This window comes from Neovison vison, chromosome 4 (genome assembly GCF_020171115.1).
Source record: "Neovison vison isolate M4711 chromosome 4, ASM_NN_V1, whole genome shotgun sequence".
NCBI classification, from domain to species: domain Eukaryota; kingdom Metazoa; phylum Chordata; class Mammalia; order Carnivora; family Mustelidae; genus Neogale; species Neogale vison.
Window position 1 is genome coordinate 217,506,284 of NC_058094.1, and position 18,423 is coordinate 217,524,706.

The 18,423-nt window shown below is 42.6% G+C and overlaps 1 protein-coding gene across 1 annotated transcript in view; it reads right to left on the bottom strand.

The window, feature by feature from the left end:
- Positions 1-7,747: 7,747 nt before the first annotated feature.
- KDM7A (lysine demethylase 7A) overlaps positions 7,748-18,423 on the bottom strand; it is an 85,564-nt gene continuing 74,888 nt past the window's right edge. The window contains exons 18-20 of the mRNA XM_044246704.1: positions 18,028-18,113; positions 14,890-15,163; positions 7,748-14,256 (exon numbers count right to left, since the gene is read on the bottom strand). Of these exons, the coding sequence (XP_044102639.1) occupies positions 14,162-14,256; positions 14,890-15,163; positions 18,028-18,113 (455 nt within the window). The 3' untranslated portion in view covers positions 7,748-14,161. The remainder of the gene's footprint in view (positions 14,257-14,889; positions 15,164-18,027; positions 18,114-18,423) is intronic.

Consider the following 18,423-nt stretch of genomic DNA (forward strand, 5'->3'; position numbering starts at 1 on the left):
GGCTGACAACAAAACAACAGGGGTTTCAATTCTAGGATCCCAGAATCACGACCTGAGGTGAAGGCAGCTACTTAGCTGACAGAGCAACCCAGGTGCCCCATAAAATTGTATAAAAGGTTTTTCTCAAAAATTTAACTCTTAATTTAAATTTTTAATTGTGGTTTTGATATTGTTTTGCAGTATAGTATTTCTTAAGAAAGGAAGGTTGACATCAGTGGAAAATGGAGTAAGGGCCTCAGAAAGTTTGCCCATCAGTGGCAGTGTGGCAGCAGTGAAAAAGTGGCAAAAATGGTTGGAATCTGTGTTTTCAGATATCTGGAAATTAACTAAAGTCTTGCAGCAACTCATTTACCATTGAGTCAAGAAAAACAGCTGAATCTAAGTGAAAACATCAAGCTTTGTAGCATTTTTTAAATATATTTTTTAAATTTTTTAAAATTTATTTTCAGCATAACAGTATTCATTCTTTTTGTACCACACCCAATGCTCCATGCAATCCGTGCCCTCTATAATACCCACCACCTTGTACCCCGACCTCCCACCCCCGCCCCTTCAAAACCCTCAGATTGTTTTTCAGAGTCCATAGTCTCTCATGGTTCACCTCCCCTTCCAATTTCCCTCAACTCCCTTCTCCTCTCTAACTCCCCGTGTCCTCCATGCTATTTGTTATGCTCCACAAATAAGTGAAACCATATGATAATTGACTCTCTCTGCTTGACTTATTTCACTCAGCATAATCTCTTCCAGTCCCGTCCATGTTGCTACAAAAGTTGGGTATTCGTCCTTTCTGATGGAGGCATAATACTCCATAGTGTATATGGACCACATCTTCCTTATCCATTCGTCCGTTGAAGGGCATCTTGGTTCTTTCCACAGTTTGGCGACCGTGGCCGTTGCTGCTATAAACATTGGGGTACAGATGGCCCTTCTTTTCACTACATCTGTATCTTTGGGGTAAATACCCAGTAGTGCAATTGCGGGGTCATAGGGAAGTTCTATCCCATTCAGCCATCTCTGACCAAAATGACTAGGAGGAGGAATGCCCAACAGAAGAAAAATACAGAGGATGGACCTTCTGCAACAGAGCTAACGGCTATCAACATAGACAATATCTCAGAAAGAGAATTCAGGCTAACAATTATCCAAGCAATAGCTAGGTTGGAGAAAGCCGTGGGTGACCAAACGGAATTGATTAGGGCCGAACTGAAAACGACCAGAGATCATGTTTTCAATATTAGGGAAGAGCTGAAAGCTACCGGGGTGAGCTTCACAATGCTCTCAATGAGTTCCAATCTAATCTAAATTCTCTCAAAGCTAGAGTAACTGAGAAGATAGAATTAGTGATCTGGAGGACAAACAGAGAGAAAGGATCAGGAGAAAGCCTGGAACAAACAACTTAGAAGCCAGGAAAACAGAATCAGGGAAATAAATGATGCCAAGAAACGTTCCAACATCAGAATTATTGGAATCCCTGAAGGGGAGGAGAAAGAAAGAAGTCTAGAAGATATAGTGGAACAAGTTCTTCATGAAAATTTTCCAAATCTCGTGAATGGAACCAGCGTTCATGTACTAGAGGCTTTGTAGCATTTTAACTTACCCTGGTCCTATCTCCTCCAGCTCCCTGGCAACCTTGAAAACTAACCACCGATGCTCCTGGTACCAGTACCAGAGAGGGCAGAACAGGGCCGTAGCTTTTTCAAAAATGTGTCTTGTGACTTGTCTACTTGGTTCCCTGGAAGGCCCTCCTGAAAAGACTCGTATTTGTTTGTTCTCCTGGGAACTAGCCCAGTCCCTATGACTTCTCCCCAGGGGTGTTTCAGTGTTTTAACACCACAGAATGGGGGACTGACACAATGGATAACAGTTGAGGCAAACAATAGGCTAACCAAAAGCTTAAAGGAATAGCTGAAGGATGAGATGTATGCTGGGGCTTTGAAATGCTCCAACATATTTCTAGGAATCTAGAAGTTTGCATGCACACCTCACTAAGTGCTTCTCCCAGCAGTCACAATAAATGTTCTTGCCCACATTTTCCCCACTCTCTCTGCCTCCTGGCCTTTGTTGGTGCCTCCCTGTGCGGCCGTGCAAGGTGTGCTGGCCTCCTGTTACTAGGGAAAACATCTTCCTTCATAATGGACATTTCCATGAGTACACATCTTACCACACCTGATTAAAACAAATCCCTCTTAAAACCCAGGTCATGGGGCGCCTGGGTGGCTCAGTGGTTTAAGCCTCTGCCTTCGGCTCAGGTCATGATCTCAGAGTCCTGGGATCAAGCCCCACATCAGGCTCTCTGCTCAGCAGGGAGCCTGCTTCCCCCTCTCTCTCTGCCTGCCTCTCTGCCTACTTGTGATCTCTCTCTGTCTATCAAGTAAATAAAAAAAAAAAAAAATTTAAAACCCAGGTCATGCAGGGTTTCAAGACAGAAGAAGAATTACAGGATTCTTATTAGACAACCAAGAGGAAATGCCCAGCCTGCGCTTGAACTGGTGAGTCTGGCACTCATAGAAGAGGTCAGAAGTAGGGCTGTGAACACAGGGATGGTTAAACCCACAGGACTAATAAGATCACCCATGAAGAGTATAAACCGAGAAGAGAATTGCAAGGATCTGCCCCTCTGATGAAGAAGACTCATAGGGCTGAGAAGGCTGAAAGGGAGCGGCCACTGAGGTAGGAGGAAAACTAGAATTAGGGAATCATGAAAGTCAAATATTTAAATATTTCACGAAAGAATGATCAACTACATTGAGGGCCATCAAGACTGAGTGAAAGAGGGTAGAGAAATGTGTTATTTATTGCTGTGCAACAAACCGCCCCAAAACTTAGTGGCTGAAAACGAGCGTTCATTTTTCATGGTTCTGTGAGTTGACTGAGCTCAGTTGGGTAGTTCTGCCTTACACAGCCTAACTAGTCATTCCTGGGGCTGCATCCAGCTGGGAGCTCAGCTGGGGCTAGAACATCCGAGAGAGCCCTCATCCCCCAGGGTCTCTGTGGCTGCTCGTCACTTGGTAGTCTGTCCTGAGCTTCACAGTGTGGTGGGTGGCAGAATGGTGAGAACAAAGACTGGCGGGGGTTGAAGCATGAATGGGCAGTGAGAACATGGAAACAGCCAAAGGAGATAGTATCTGCAGGAAGTTTTACTGTAAAAGGAAACAGAGGAGGTAGTGGTTAACAACTGACCTTCCCAGAGGGAGGAGGGGGACGTGGGGTCCAAAAAGCTTTTTGTCCATATTCTGTTCTACGAGGCAATCATAGCTAATGCATAGCTTCCTTCTGTATAACTTACCCAGTACGGAGATCGTTGCTGTTACGTGAATCATTGGTTGGGGCTGGGAGAGGGCCAGGTTGAGGACAATATCCTAGAAGAACCTGGCTCGGGCAACTGAAGATTGGTGAGGCCGTTCACCGAGAAGCCTGCTTGCTACTGAACGTGGGATTTGGGATCTGATACAGAAGTGTAAGGTGTCCACCAGGTGGAGTTGATCTGGAGTTTGGGAACCAAGCCTGGAGCTTGTGTTCTGTTGGTCCTGTTCGAGACCAGGCTCCTCTCTCTGTCGAGGAATCTTTATTTTTTTATTTTTAAGATTTTATTTATTTATTTGACACTGAGAGAGAGGGAGAGAGAGAGCGCGTGCACAAGCAGGGGAGAGGCAGAGGAAAGGGAGAAGCAGGCTCCCTGCAGAGCAAGGGAAGCCAGATGTGGGACTCGATCCCAGGACCCTAGGATCATGACCTGAGCCGAAGGCAGTGGCTTAATCCACTGAGCCACCCAGGCGCCCATCTGTCGAGGAATCTTTAGAGAGCAAAGTCTCTACTGGGTTCAGTGTACTTACACGTTAGTCTGTGGCCAAGCCAGTGGCGTTGCAATTGGTCTTCCAAGATGAGTCCGGCTGAGACCTGGAGCAACTCCCTTTCTGACCATCACACCGCCCAGAATAAAGCGGAGCCACAGCACCCGTGAAGCGTCCTGTTCAAAGCTCTGAAAATACCACTCTGTGGAATCAAGTAACTTTGGGCAAGCTCGTTTTCCTCTCCTTTTGATAGAAAAAAATCCTTTCATAATTTGGTACCACCCAATTAGTTTTGTAGTTTTACATATTAACCATTACTTAAAACCAATGCTGTATTTTCAGAGCAAGGTACACCTATATAAAAGCAATTACAATAAAATTTAAGTTTTAGGTTCTATGTGAGCTATATAATCTGTTTATCTCACTAAAGAAAAATCTATTGTCTTCTTTTTCTTACTGTAAAGAAACTTTAAACGTCATTTTTATAATACCACATTGGTCAGTTTCCATGGTTCTTTTTTATTTTATTTTATTTATTGAGAGAGTGAGCATGCCAATGCCAGTGTACGAGCAGGGCGAGGGGCACAAGGAATGGGAGAGAGAATCTCGGGCAGACTCCGTGCTGTGTACAGAGCCCGATTTGGGCTCAGTCTCACAACCCTAAGATCATGAACTGAGCCAAAATCAAGAGTCAGATGCTTAACCAACTGAGCCACCCAGGTGCCCCTCCAGAGTTTTTTTTTTTTTTTTTTTGAAGATTTTATTTATTTATTAGACAGAAAGAGAGAGATCACAAGTAGGCAGAGAGGCAGGCAGAGAGAGAGGAGGAAGCAGGCTCCCCACTGAGCAGAGAGCCCGATGCAGGGCTCCATCCCAGGACCCTGAGATCATGACCTGAGCCAAAGGCAGCAGCTTAACCCACTGAGCCACCCAGGCGCGCCCGCCTCCAGAGCTCTTACTAGTTGAAGCAGAATTCTACAGTTGTATGAAGTTCTTTTCTCATTGTTCCACATTTTTCTTTTATCCTACTACCTCCTCCACCTGCTCCCATCTAATCCCACTGCTAGAGAGAGAGGGAGAGAATCATGGTAATAAGGACTGTGTTTGTCTATGTGTTTATTCAGTGTAATTTTGGTGAGATTGGTGCTAAACTCTGGAAGGTGTCAAGGATAAAAGAACACACTGAGGCTGGGAGTTCAGACAGACGAAACGAGGAACAAGTACACACTGCAGAGTGAGAAGTACAGCAATGGAAGCAGAGACAAGGCAGAGAGCAGGAGAGGAGACACAAAGAACTCCCTGGTGACCTGTTCTGTGTCTGTCCCCAGACCTGCTTGGTGGCCATTACAGCACCCCAGGAACACAAGGGCCTGATTTCTGATGGGTGTGAATAGGTATGAGGTTGTAAGTAGTATGTTCTTGGGCAGCTAAGCCACACCCTGTGGCAGAACAAATTTGTCTCTTTTAATCACAAATTTAACAGGTTATTTGAATTAGGAAAAACAAAACAAAACATGAAACCTAAGTGTACAGACGTTCCCAGGCTCAATGATGTCCCCATTCTCATTCCCCAGGCCACCAGCCACCACTAACTTGATGGGCGTTATTCCAGACACAGATACTCTCAAGATCTTTAGGTAGGGCAGCTTGTAGAGTGAAGGAATAGAAGTACTATTTCTACAATTGAGAATCTTTTGTTCCAAGTTTTATTTGACTTAAAAAATGTATGGAATTTACACGTTACATTCTATTTTGGGGGCCTTCGTTTTTCCTTGTCAACTCTGGCATAGAAGGGATAGTGACTTTACAACATTCCAGAATTAGCACTTTAAAAGTTATAAAGGGTATTTCTGGGACCAAGGGAAGGAAGAGCCCAGGAAGGGGGAATGGAGAACCTGGAAATGAATGAAGGTGAGGACACGGATGGGAAGGGGTTTTGGGAGGTGGGGGTAGGAGAGAAGCCAGGCTCTGGAAGGCAAGCAGCAGGCCTTTTCTTCCCCCTTCCTTACCAGGGCCTGCTTACAGAGCTGAGGGGCTGAAAACGGCAGGCGAGGCCTCTGCATGGAAAGGGCAATGGTGGCAGCAGGAAGGGAGGCAGCTGTGCTCCCTGACAGGTGCCATGTTCCTGCCTGTGCAAGCCACACCCCAGGCACAGCTGGTCCTCGTACCCTTGGTATGTGGCTTTGGGAATTGCTGTTAGGTTCATGTATTTTCACAGTATGCCATGCCCCTTGTTTACAGCCTATCGTCCATTAGAAGGTGCAATCCTAGGAGATAATCTTTCATGTGTGCCTGTCCTTGAGATAACTAGACTCGAAGTTGAATGACAGAAAACTTCTGAAGATAGTATGTTCCAATCCAAAATAAGTACCTACAAAGAAATGTTTAGAACCCAAACCATTCCTAAGAACCTTCTATTCCTTTTTAATAGTTGAAAGTAAATAAAGTAATTAGAGAAAGACAAATTAAAAAAAATACCATAGCTTTTAGCTAGGCTTTTGATTAAAATCTCAATTTTACTTATTAGAGTGAACACAGACATATTTACGCTCTTTGGCCTCATGTTCATCCATAGGATGAATGGACAATACAGCACCCACATCATTGGGTTGACCTGAGGAAGGAATGAAAATCTGCCTTGTACGCAGGGAAGTACTCACACAGACTAAAGATAATCAGGGCTTCTGTTCAAACCTCTGTAGAGCACCCAATTCTTGTCAATCTAAAATGAGGGGTGGGTAACGCCACGTCAGACAGTGATGGGGTCTGTCTCAGTCCCACTGCTTGGTGCCAACTCAAAAATCAGGCTAGAAGTCTGAGGAGAGCAGGTCCTGAGAACTATGGCGGAGCATCCCACAGGTATCCAGTCAGTCTGTGGATTTTTACTATTTTTTAGTTCAGATTTAGGTCTCAATCAGCTGGGCCAAAAGGCAAGCCAGTTAAGGCGAAAGAGGAGGTGTAAACGTGCTTGGCGTGGCCCTCTGGTACGGTGACTGAGGGACGCCAGGGGTGTGCGCCCAGGACACCTGCGGCCTTGCCAGAATTAGGTACAGAAGAGCACAGGCCTCTGCTCCCTCAGGAGCCTTGGTTTCCAGGACCTTGTTTCCAGTCGGGGTCCTCGTCCAGAGGGGACGCTCAGCCTCTTGCTGCCCCCTTCCCAGGCCCTTCTTCTGCCCTCAAGTGCTGCCCCCAACCCCATACACTTCTTCCTTGGTCTGTGGCTTCTCTCTCACTTTACCACGTATCGTCCCAGACCCAGCTTTGGGGCCCCTCAAAAGCACATCTGAAACAGAGTCGGTCCTTCTCACTGAACCAGCACTTCTGCTCGCACCCACACTGAGGCAGCGGGTCACCAAGGCACAGCCCTCCCCCCATATTCACATCTGCCATAAGCTCCGTGAGGACTGGGGCTGGGTTTTGCTCATGCCTGCAGCCCTGGCACTAGAACAGCGCTTGGTATACTGCAGGTGCTCAATAAACACGTGCGGGGTGCCCGGGCTGGGGGCAATGAGTGCTCTTAAATGTCCGTCAGTAAACACCCACCCCCCCTGGCACGGCAGCATCCTATGTCAGTTCCTCTCTTTCAGCAACTGCTTCCCCAGCAATACTTCTCGTAGGACAGGGCACATTACTTTTCACATTTAAACCTTCAGAAATAGTAAGAAGCAGGGCGCCTGGGTGGCTCGGTGGGTTGAGCCGCTGCCTTCGGCTCGGGTCATGATCTCAGGGTCCTGGGATCGAGTCCCGCATCAGGCTCTCTGCTCAGCGGAAGGCCTGCTTCCTCCTCTCTCTCTCTGTCTGCCTCTCTGCCTGTTTGTGATCTCTGTCAAATAAATAAATAAAATCTTTAAAAAAAAAAAAAAAGAAATAGTAAGAAGCATAAGTTTGACACAGTTTTTCACATTCTCAAATCTCCTCTGAGTCAATAAGCAGAAAAAGGGAACGAAAAGTCAGAATTGGATATAGAATTCAGATTTTTTTTCTTTCAAAGACACATTTTATACAACTTTCAACATTTATACTTTCAAACAAAATGAGCAAAAAATACACCGAGTGCTAAAATAATCAAAACAGAAGTAATACAATTTTAATTTCAATATTTTAAAATACAGAAATTGGAAAGTAAGAGTACTAAATACAACTTTAAACAAGTCACTTGTCGTCTCCTATAATAACCAATGTAAGCTACTTAAAGACTTACAAATTTGAAACAGAAACAAAATAAATACTGTACACTTTCCCTGCCTGCAGGCAAAAGATGGGAAATACTGTTATGAATCAAAAAAAAAAAAATGCTCTTAAAGCTTCAGCATCCCATTTCCCAGCCACACCCCACTCTGTTGTCACACCGTGTGCTTCTGTATTCAAAGGACACACATGTGCACACATACGGACTGCCTATACAAACAGACAAGACACTACTCTGCAGACACCCCAAACAAGAAAGGGCAACAGTCACCTTGGACCATGGGCATAAAAATCAGTTAAGGAAAGTCAGTCAGGCTAGCAAAACATTACTACAAAACTAGTAAATACCATAGCCAACAACTGTCCCCTTTTCAAATTTCACAGATTTAAAACCCCTAAAACCAACACTACCCCTGCATCGCCACCCTCTACGCCCCCACCCCCACCCCCAAAAAAACCTGCTGAAGCACTGGCAAAGTTAGACATTTCACAGTAAATGTGAAAATTCATATTATATAATCTCTTAAAATGAACCTTTTCACCCTCTTTCCACAGCATGAAACTGTTATGGCTTAATTTATATTAAAAGTAGAAAAGTCTTTTCAGAAGGAAATACAGTCTGCAAAGATGCATATGTGTTTCCTGATCAGTGCTATTTCATACCTAACAACTGCATGACTTGCTTTTGCAGTCAGAAGCTGTTTTTGAAAAAACTGAGGTTATAGCTTTTGATTCAGTCTAACCATAAATGTAAGGCCCTTAGTTTGGTTTAGGTTTCTTTTGCAAGATAAAATAACCTTGGGGTTCACTTAGCAAGTTACACCTCAGGTCCCTGACTATAATGTAGAAGTTTGTATGTATGCTTTGTAAAAATAAAAGGTTACTTATGAATCTTAGAGGGAAGAAATGATTCTAGGCAAGGAATCAACTCCTCACTATATATCACACGTAATGCTGGTAACTGTTACCAACCAAAATCCACCAAAGAAATGTAAGAGTATGTCTGGGTTACTTTATTCCTGCAAAATATTCTATATTCCAGCACTTATGATCATTGTTTTGGTGAAAAGTCTTGGGGGAAAGAGCTGACATTTTGAAAAGGAAATGGCCAAAATAAAACTGGGTGGAGGCAAGGTTTATCTTTATGATCAAGTTCCCTTTAGGACTGTTTTCTGAAAAAAAGAAAAGTGAATTCAGAATGTCACAGGTCTTGCATAGGTAAACTACTTGGAGGTCAAGGGCTACGTGGTAGCCAGGGTTTAGTAGTGAAATAGTGCAGAGCAGATCAACTTGGAAGAAATCACTGAATACAGTTTCAAAAAGGTTGTAACAAAAAATTTAACTTTGCACTTACTAAGACAAAGCTTTAGGACACTAGAAAGGGCACCAAGGGTGAGTGGGAGAGTCTAAGGGGTAATGCAGGCAAGTGAGTATTATTTTCCCTACCCATTATAAAGGGAAAAAATACGATAAAAGAATAAAACCACAGTCATGATAAGCTAATTGCTTTGGAAATAGGCATTTGCTTCTTAATGCCCTTACTTTAAAATTTTTGTTTACATAAGGGTATCAAATATTTGACTTAGGGATGACGTTCAGTGAAAAACAAAAGGGTTTTTAGTAAGGCTACAGTATTATTAAAATTACATTACGTTCATCAGCAATGGAGTAAGTATATTATTTGTCCCCCTTTCTTTCCACCTGACTAGTAGACAGCGTGTGACCATCATCCACCCCCGGATGAGGACAGGATGCACAGTGTCACAACAGGAGCTAAGCAAGCAAGCGACCTGAGGTCTAGGGTACTCTGTGACCCCCGGTGAGTCACTGCCCTCCTGGCTCTCACTGGTCTCCTTTCCTTACTGGCAACACTCCTTTCCTAAGCTCACGATCTGAAGTTCAACCTTTTCAAGACTGCTTTAGATAAAAGCTTGGACATCTGAAAATGACTGATGATTTTTAGCTTCTCTTTTCGGAGGGAGCAATTAGCTTAATATTTAATGGGGGAAAATGAGCTTTTGAAAAATTTTCAGATTTATTCATCTCTTCATATAAAATTGCAAAATGCTTACATGCTGCAACAGTTACTCCTGCCAGCAGTCAAGTGGGCCGTACAATCACTCCTCACTCTTTGGGGAGTTGCCCTAGCACTACAGAGAGCATCTCCTGAAAAGGACAGAAAGAATCTTCTCCTTTGAAGATGCCAAGTCTCCTTTCCATTACTAGAGTGGCTGTGGTTTCTCCCTCTACCCAGCAAGCTGCTGTTAGCCAGCCCTGAGCTGTCTTTGTTGGTTCCCATCTTCTGACCACCTTCTATTTGTTCCCCTAGCTCCTTGGGTAGTTGCTACATTTTAACTGCATGACTTACTTGACCTCTATCTAGTGCCTGAAGAGTAGGCAGAGTCTGTGGAGCAGTACTGTCCTAATTCCTCTTTGAGCAAAACCTAAAACCATCTTTGAATTCCTGAAAATCATCTTACTGATTACGTGGGGATTACATTCTCACTCTTATCTATCAACTATCTCACTTCTTTTTCTTTCACTTCAAGCATGGATTCTGATTTTAATCCAACACCTTCTTAGAGATTCTTCAGATGTTTTAGGTAGCATGCTCTGGGCATATACTCTATATGAAACCGATTTTAGGAGTAACAGTTTTCACTTAAAAAGGATATAAATGTGCGTTGTCAGTTGTAATTTAAATAATGATAAATTCTCTGCAAGTATGAAGTGTCAATAATTAAGGAATGCTTTTCTGTGTTTTTCTTAACCACATTTTTATCCAAACTGCCAAATGAGAAAACCAAGACTCAGAAAGCATAAATGACTTATTTACAGTCACACAGCTGATCCGTGAATGACAGAACTTGAACAAGAACCCAGGTTCGTCCTCCCTTCCATGCTATACACCACACCCCTCTATTACCAACACTAAACTACTAACTTTTGAAAACATGTTTCTTAAATTTTAAAAATAAAAAAAATTGACTTCCACTTCTACAGTTGACTTTTTCAGTTGAAACTAATAAAGTTATGCTCTTTTTCTTACTACACAGGGCCTCTTCTGCTTAAAGTTTGCTTAGAAATGAAAGTAATACTGCTTATTTCTTGGAGAACATCTTCCAGAACAGAGCCTCCCACCCCAGCTTTACGGTCCCCCCAGTACTAAGTCTGGCCGGGCACACGGATGTTGGATAAGTACCTGTGGCCATCAGGCGAGTCAACATGGTAGGGCTCATTGACAAGGCAAGAATTAGGATTATTAAAAAACAGACCAGTATTGAAGCTAAGTATTTACAACGTGGGCACGATGGTCTTGTTTTTTCTGGGTTTCTAGGCTTTCAGTTGGAATTTTAAAATCTGTATGCTTATGAAATGCAGTGTATTTCTAGGGTGCTGAACTACTATCTTGTTGACATCATTCATCAATCCTGGAGAGCACAGTATGTGACACTATCACAGCACAGGGGATCCCAGGTTAATAGAAGTCACTTGCTTCAATCAATACAGAAAAAATCATTATCTACTACTACCATTAAAATTGCATCTGTTAAGTCACAACTGTTTTACCTATTTATCTGCACTTAACTAGCTGAATGCTACCACTGATGTCTCTTTGTCTAAGCTGCAGCTTCCGTGTGGTAGAGGGTTTATAAATGAGACTGAGGAAAACACGGAATCCAGCCACTTCCACAAGATAAAGGGAGGCATCACAGCCAGTAAGTATAGAACAAGCTTGACTAGGCAACTCACGGGCCAATAGGCTGAATTTTCACTAATTTGGAAAAAGATACATGAATTGTTTCAGTGGTTAGATTATCTTACTGAAAGCTTTTTTCACGTAGCCAGTTCATGGGCTAAACCTGCCCAAAATGAATCCACAGTACCTTAATACTTACACATTCTGGCTACTTAAAATTAGATGTACTGGCCTAAGTACACAGGGTGGAGACCGGTCACCATTTTAACTCATAAAAATAAACTGATTTTAATTTTTTATAGCTAAAGAAAAGAAGTCAGGTAATTAAAAATACTTAGAGCTATGAAAATGTAAAGAAAACAAAAGAACCTAAGAAGGAATTATAATTCTGATTTCTTAAACCAAAACAAAATCATGTGAACTCTAACACTAAAACAGTGTCTACAGAAAACCAAAACATTACATACTGGGAGATAGGAAAATCAGTCAAACCCCAAATTTTGACATCTTGAGATCCAGTGACCCAACAAATGACTGATTATACCCATCTCTTAACCAGTTTTGGCATAGTGTAGACAGAGTGACGCAGGCCCTTTACAGACATTTAGTGTTTCCATAAAAATTCTTTTTCCTGACACCTAGATAAGACCCAGAATCTGGTCCAGTCATCTGGACCAGAAACGTTAATCCATAAGCTATTTTGTATTTATTCCATGAGATACTGGAATGGAGACAGAATAAGAAATATTTCTCTTTGAAAATACACATTTAAATGCAACCATGAAAGATGATGGTAGAGATGTTTTTTCTTAGCGCTTCAAGTGATACTTAATACAGAAGGGCAAGTCCTGCTACCTTGCTGAGTAAAAGAGACAAATCCATAATATGGCCATATTACTTCTCCATAAAAATAAAATTTATCTTATTTGCCTCTATTTTCTTTGTAGAAAAAAATTTTTTTCTGTCAGAATTGGGAATATCTTCACCCCAGCCCCAGAAATCACTTATTTTTATGCCATGGGGAGGAAAAGGGAAAATATAAGCTATTACGAGCAACTGAAAACTGGCATTTAGTAAGAGCTATGCATAAAGGAGAGAAGTGATTCCTTAAAGCTCAACCAGATACTCGATATACACTGGTTAAGTTAGGACAGATGGAAGAAACTGCAAGAAGCACCCATTTTACTCCAAATCCATACCTTAGATATTTCTTTAGAAGGTTAAGAGAGAAGAAACTAAACACACACACACCCAAAAGATCTACTCCAACATGCTTGCTTCTATACAACTTAATATAGTATAGTCCTATTATATTACGGCTTATTATGCAGATTTGAATATACGAAGTCAAACCATATCTCATTATTTTCCAACAAGTTAGGTACACAGAATAAAAGCGTCATAAAATATAACCTCTGTGGCAGGTGCTCGTCCTGCCCTCCAACACCAGCAGTATGAAGAAGGCCCTTTGTAGTTACAAATGTATTTGAAAAACTATAAACATGACAATTTAACCAAACTTATAATCCTTTTCCCACAAGTAGGAAAAAGATATTAAAGCTGTTCTCTTTGGGACCCAGATATCATCAGCAAAAATGAAAATGCAAGAAGCCTATTTTTACAGAATTAGAAGAAAACTGCAATGTCAAACGAAATGAGAAACGTGGGATCTTTTATGTAATTCTTACACATTGGCTATGAAAGTGTTTCCCTGCAAAGAGAAGAGTCTTGTTGCGTCGTCACAAAATGATGGGGAGTGCAGAGGGAAGGTGGGATATAAGGTAATCAACCTGGATAACAGTATGCACCTTGGATGTTAGCAAAAGCGAAGCTAATAGCTTATAAAAAACACATGAAATATATAAAATAAAATGATTTTCATATACATCTTAATTTAAAATAATTAATGCATCAAATCCCTGTTTAAGACTTTAACCTGAATATCAAATTTAAGAGTCCAGACTAGTTACTGTTACTGTGGCTCTTCCCCACATGTAACATACACACTATCAAAAATAATTTAAAAACTTTCACATTCTTAAATCTAAATTAGTGAGATATTTCTCCAGAAATCTTCCAAATAAATAACTTTAAAAAAGAAAGAATTTAAAAGCTGTTAACTTTAAAAAAAAAATCTGTTAAATAAATTATTGATAATTCTTTACCCTACCACTGAAAATAAATCAAGACACTACCAACAACAAAATGAAATTCAAGCCCTGACAAGAGACCTTTTCCAGTTCAAGGTCTCTTTTTAAGGTTCTACCCTCCTTCTTCCTCTCCCCCACCAGGTCCAAACGGTTATTGCTGAGTGGGTGTGGCACAGTGAAAATGCAGCATCAGGTTCATTTTGTTCCTCCGGCAGTGTTCTCTACTGTACATGCAAACTGCTCCGGGCAGGGGCGCGGCGGGGAGCGCCAGGCTCCCGCGCCTCCGCCACTAGTCTGTCTCCAAAGGGAAGAGCGGCCGCCGCGGCGGCTCGTCACACGAAGAAACGGGCATGGCCATTTCTGTTCAACTTCAGGATCTTCCCAAGACGTTGTTTGGCGGTGGCCATTCCTTTTTTTGGACGTTTACCTGTGAGACAGCAACGACAGAGTGAGTACCAGCGAAGACCGTTCCTGACCGCACCGGGAAAGCTTCAGGGAGGGCTGTGCGGCGAGGCTTCGGGGTGGGCCCGAGGGCCAACGCCGCACTCCCAGAATTCTACTGTCCAAACCTCCCATCGCATTACTCCAGAGAGAAAAGCCAGTCTCCTGCACGTGACCAACCAGGCCGACCCACGGTCTGATCCCGCCTCTCTCGAACAGGGGCCCCGACCCCGTCTTGCATCAAACCGTTCTTGGGCCACAAAACTGACAGCAGCTGCAGAAACAGCCCACGAGCGGTTTCTCACCCTGTTACCGGGGCCACACGATCTCCTTGACCTTCACCGCGGTCTGCCCTGCCACCTTCCCCACCCAGCAGGGCTAACCCCTTACTATCCTCAATGGATCACCACCCGCTTCAGAAAGCTACGCCCAAGCCCCCGGGCTGACCTTCGGAGCCTGCGACCTGCGCACACCGCCCCGCCCCCGCCGCGCCCCCCAGAGCGCATCAGGCGGCAGGTGACCGGCAGCCCGATGGCGGGGCCACTACACCTCTCTGAACTGCCACCGCCACTGCCACCCAGGGCCAAAAGCACTCCGCCGACAGATGTGTCCACGTTACCTTTTGTTGCCTGGTTGCTGATAGGTGGTGGATTTGACGCGGGTCTCTTGGTGGGGTGAAGGGGCACGGAAAAGGAAGTTTCACCAACTGGCCTTTCTGGGCTTCCGCTGCCATTATTTATCCGGCACGCCCCTGAAATCAAGCTGGAATTCTGCGTATACTTCCCATTTTGAGGGCTTGCGCCACTGCTGTCCACAGAATTCCTACTTTGTACCTTCTGACTGATCTCTGATGAGCCTTCCTTTTTTATGCATTTCTGGCCTCTACTTAGATCCTAAAAAAAGGAAGGAAATAAGGCTGGATTTTTAGAGTTCCTTTACGGTAAGTGAGGTATTTAACCTCTCTATGCAATAGCAAGTCAAGGGAGAGAAGAAACAGACCACTGAGCTTTGGTTTTCTTAACATGTAGCAGCCACAGATGACCACCCCATCAGGAAGGTCGTGTTACCCCAAAACCTGAGAGCATGAAAGGACTCAAGTATGGAACTTCTGCATCATAACCTAAGTCCAGAAGGAAAAAAAAAAAAAATATATATATATATATATATATATATATATGTATATAAACTTTATATATACATATGTAAATGTGTGTATCTATATATTATATGTAATGTATATTATTTATTATAATACGGCATTCTGCACGTGCTTTGACATGCCATGGAAGGAACACATGGCTGGGACATGTGAACCTACCAGTTCCTCAGCACGTCACACTCCCGTGTATCTCTCACAGTGTGATGCACTATCTTTTTTAGAATCTAACTTCTGTTACGGTTCATCTCCACTGTATTTAAATTGTTTGCTAAGAAAAGCACCTAGGTGCTGAGCCCCAAGCCTGGTTTTCCTCTAACAATTCTTCCTTCAATCTCTTTAAGAGATCACTGAGAGAACCATCAGGAAAAAAACCAACAATGCTACTGATGGGTAGGTCTTGAAACCAATGGAAAGGGTCATGACTGGAAAGGAAAGGGAAATACAAACTTGAAAAGAGCAGACTGAAGATGTGATGTTTCATGAAACTAGCTGTGTGTGTGTGTGTGTATGTGTGTGTGTGATTAATTCCTGATTCTGCAATGGTCAAATAAACTTTAAAAACAGAATTATAGGCAAAAGAAATCTGACTTTCTCTAAGGTGATCTTGCTAATCATCTGTCCTCTACTTCTTTATTTTCAAAGACAATTATAAAAACAGCTATATTTAAATAATAGCTTACTTTTTTAAAAAAGACTTTATTTTTAAGTAATCTCTACACCCAATGTGGGGCTCAAACTTACACTCCTGTGATCAAGAATTGCATGCTCTACTGACTAAGCCAGCCAGGCAATAATAGCTTACTTCTAACACTGAATCCTATAATGCTAATAAGTTATAAACATTATGGGGGAGCCTGGGTGGCTCAGTGGGTTAAGCCTCTGCCTTCAGCTCAGGTAATGATCTCAGGGTCCTGCGATCGAGCCCTGCATCGGGCTCTCTGCTCATCAGGGAGCCTGTTTCCCCCCCTCTTTGCCTGACTCTCTGCCTACTTGTGATCTCTCCCTCTGTTGAACAAATAAATAAAATCTTTTTTTTTTTTAAGATTTTTATTTATTTATTTATTTGAGAGAGATCACAAGCAGGCAGAGAGGCAGGCAGAGAGAGAGGAGGAAGCAGGCTCCCTGCTGAGCAGAGAGCCCGATGCGGGGCTCCATCCCAGGACTCCGAGTTCATGACCTGAGCCTTAGCCTCCGAGTTCATGACCTTAGGCAGCGGCTTAACCCGCTGAGCCACCCAGGCACCCCAATAAATAAAATCTTTTAAAAAAAAGTTATAAACATTATGACTGCTAAGGCACTATAAAATTATACACTGAATAAGTGAATTACTAATAGTTAAAGGATTCCTTCCTTGACCTTTGATTCTGGAGCTAACTCTTCTATTAAAAGAACCTGTACTTACAAAACATTACCTTAAAAAATTAACTTGGCTCTTTTTGTCATTGTTAAATGTCTAAGTATTTAGAAAGTTTAGAAAGGCAGATGAAGAAAATAAAAACCATCCATCGGGGCACCTGAGAGGCTCAGGTGGTTAAGCGTCCATCTCTTGATCGTGGCGCTATCTCTGGGTCATGAGTTCAAGCCTGGGATCGGAGCCTACATCCCAGCATGGAGCCTACATAAACAAACACCTATGATTCCATTACTCAGTGTATGCTTGGGATTGGAGAAGTTAGGGGACTCTACTCTGCAGCATGAGAATTTTGATTCTTTGGCTGTCATTTTCCAAAGTCTGTAACCAAAGGTCCTATCACTTTTCTTGTTTGGTGCTACTGACAAAGCTGTGGCTTTTCAAAAAGCTATCTGAGGTTCATTTTGTTTGGTATAAGCATTTATATGCTGGGATCCCAAGACATCAAGTGTCTTGGAGCAAGGGCTCTTAATCTGGAGTCAATGGATGGTCTGAGTAACGGTGAGGCACAAACCTAAGAAAATGCTATGCAAAAATCAGTATTTATGGGGCCACCTGGGTGGCTCAGTGGGTTAAAGCCTCTGCCTTCGGCTCAGGTCATGATCCCAGGGTCCTGGGATCGAGCCCCGAGTTGGGCTCTCTGCTCTGGAGCCTGCTTCTTCCTCTCTCTCTCTCTCTACCTGCCTCTCTGCCCACTTGTGATCTCTGTCTGTCAAATAAATAAATAAAATCTTAAAAAACATTTTTCAAAAAAAAATCAGTATTTATGATGAACACTTTTCTGGAAAGAGAGTCAATATCTGTCATCAAATTCTCAAAGAAATTTGCTGTCTAAAAATGTTCAAGAAACAACATCAGAGATTAAAGAGAGATCCTCATGGTACTTTCTTCCCCCTTTCCTTCCAGCCGGACATAACCTAGAAGTGGTGGCTGCCAGTTTTCAACTTTCCTTAAATCAACTAAACTATGCTTTTCCAGATCACAGTCTACCCGTGAGCCCTGCATTAGTTGTTACATCAGAATTCCTAAAAACAGACAGCTGTTCAAATGTGCATTTACTCCTAAGTTATTTTTTAGCTTTCCAGATCTAATCGTTAATTACTGGTTGCAGTAAAAAAATAGAAAGCAGAAAAAGAGTTAATGATGATCCTAAATCTGCTTTTGATGTTTCAAGCCTTGCATATTACCTGAAGATGAAATCTGGAAGTTGTATCAAATTGTTTAATCCAGGAAGAACCTCTCAAGTCTTGATCTTCGGTCTTGACATGGTACCCTAAACAGGAGTTTTAATTAAATTTTCTCCACACAAACTTGATCATAACAAGCAAAATTCACGTAGTGTTTAAAACTAAGTCTATTCAGGTTGACTCTTTATTAAAAAAACGACTATGTTAACGCTCTATTTACTCATACACTTTCCACCACACTGCTTTCCCTCTCAAAAACAAAAGAGTCATCAGCTCACAATCTAACATGTTAATTCTTTCAACTCTCTCAAAGACTGTCTATATGACAGCTTTTGTGCCAGATGCTGGAAGATCCAGAGTCAAGTTCTATGGCCATCTGTTGTAGATGGAAAAGCC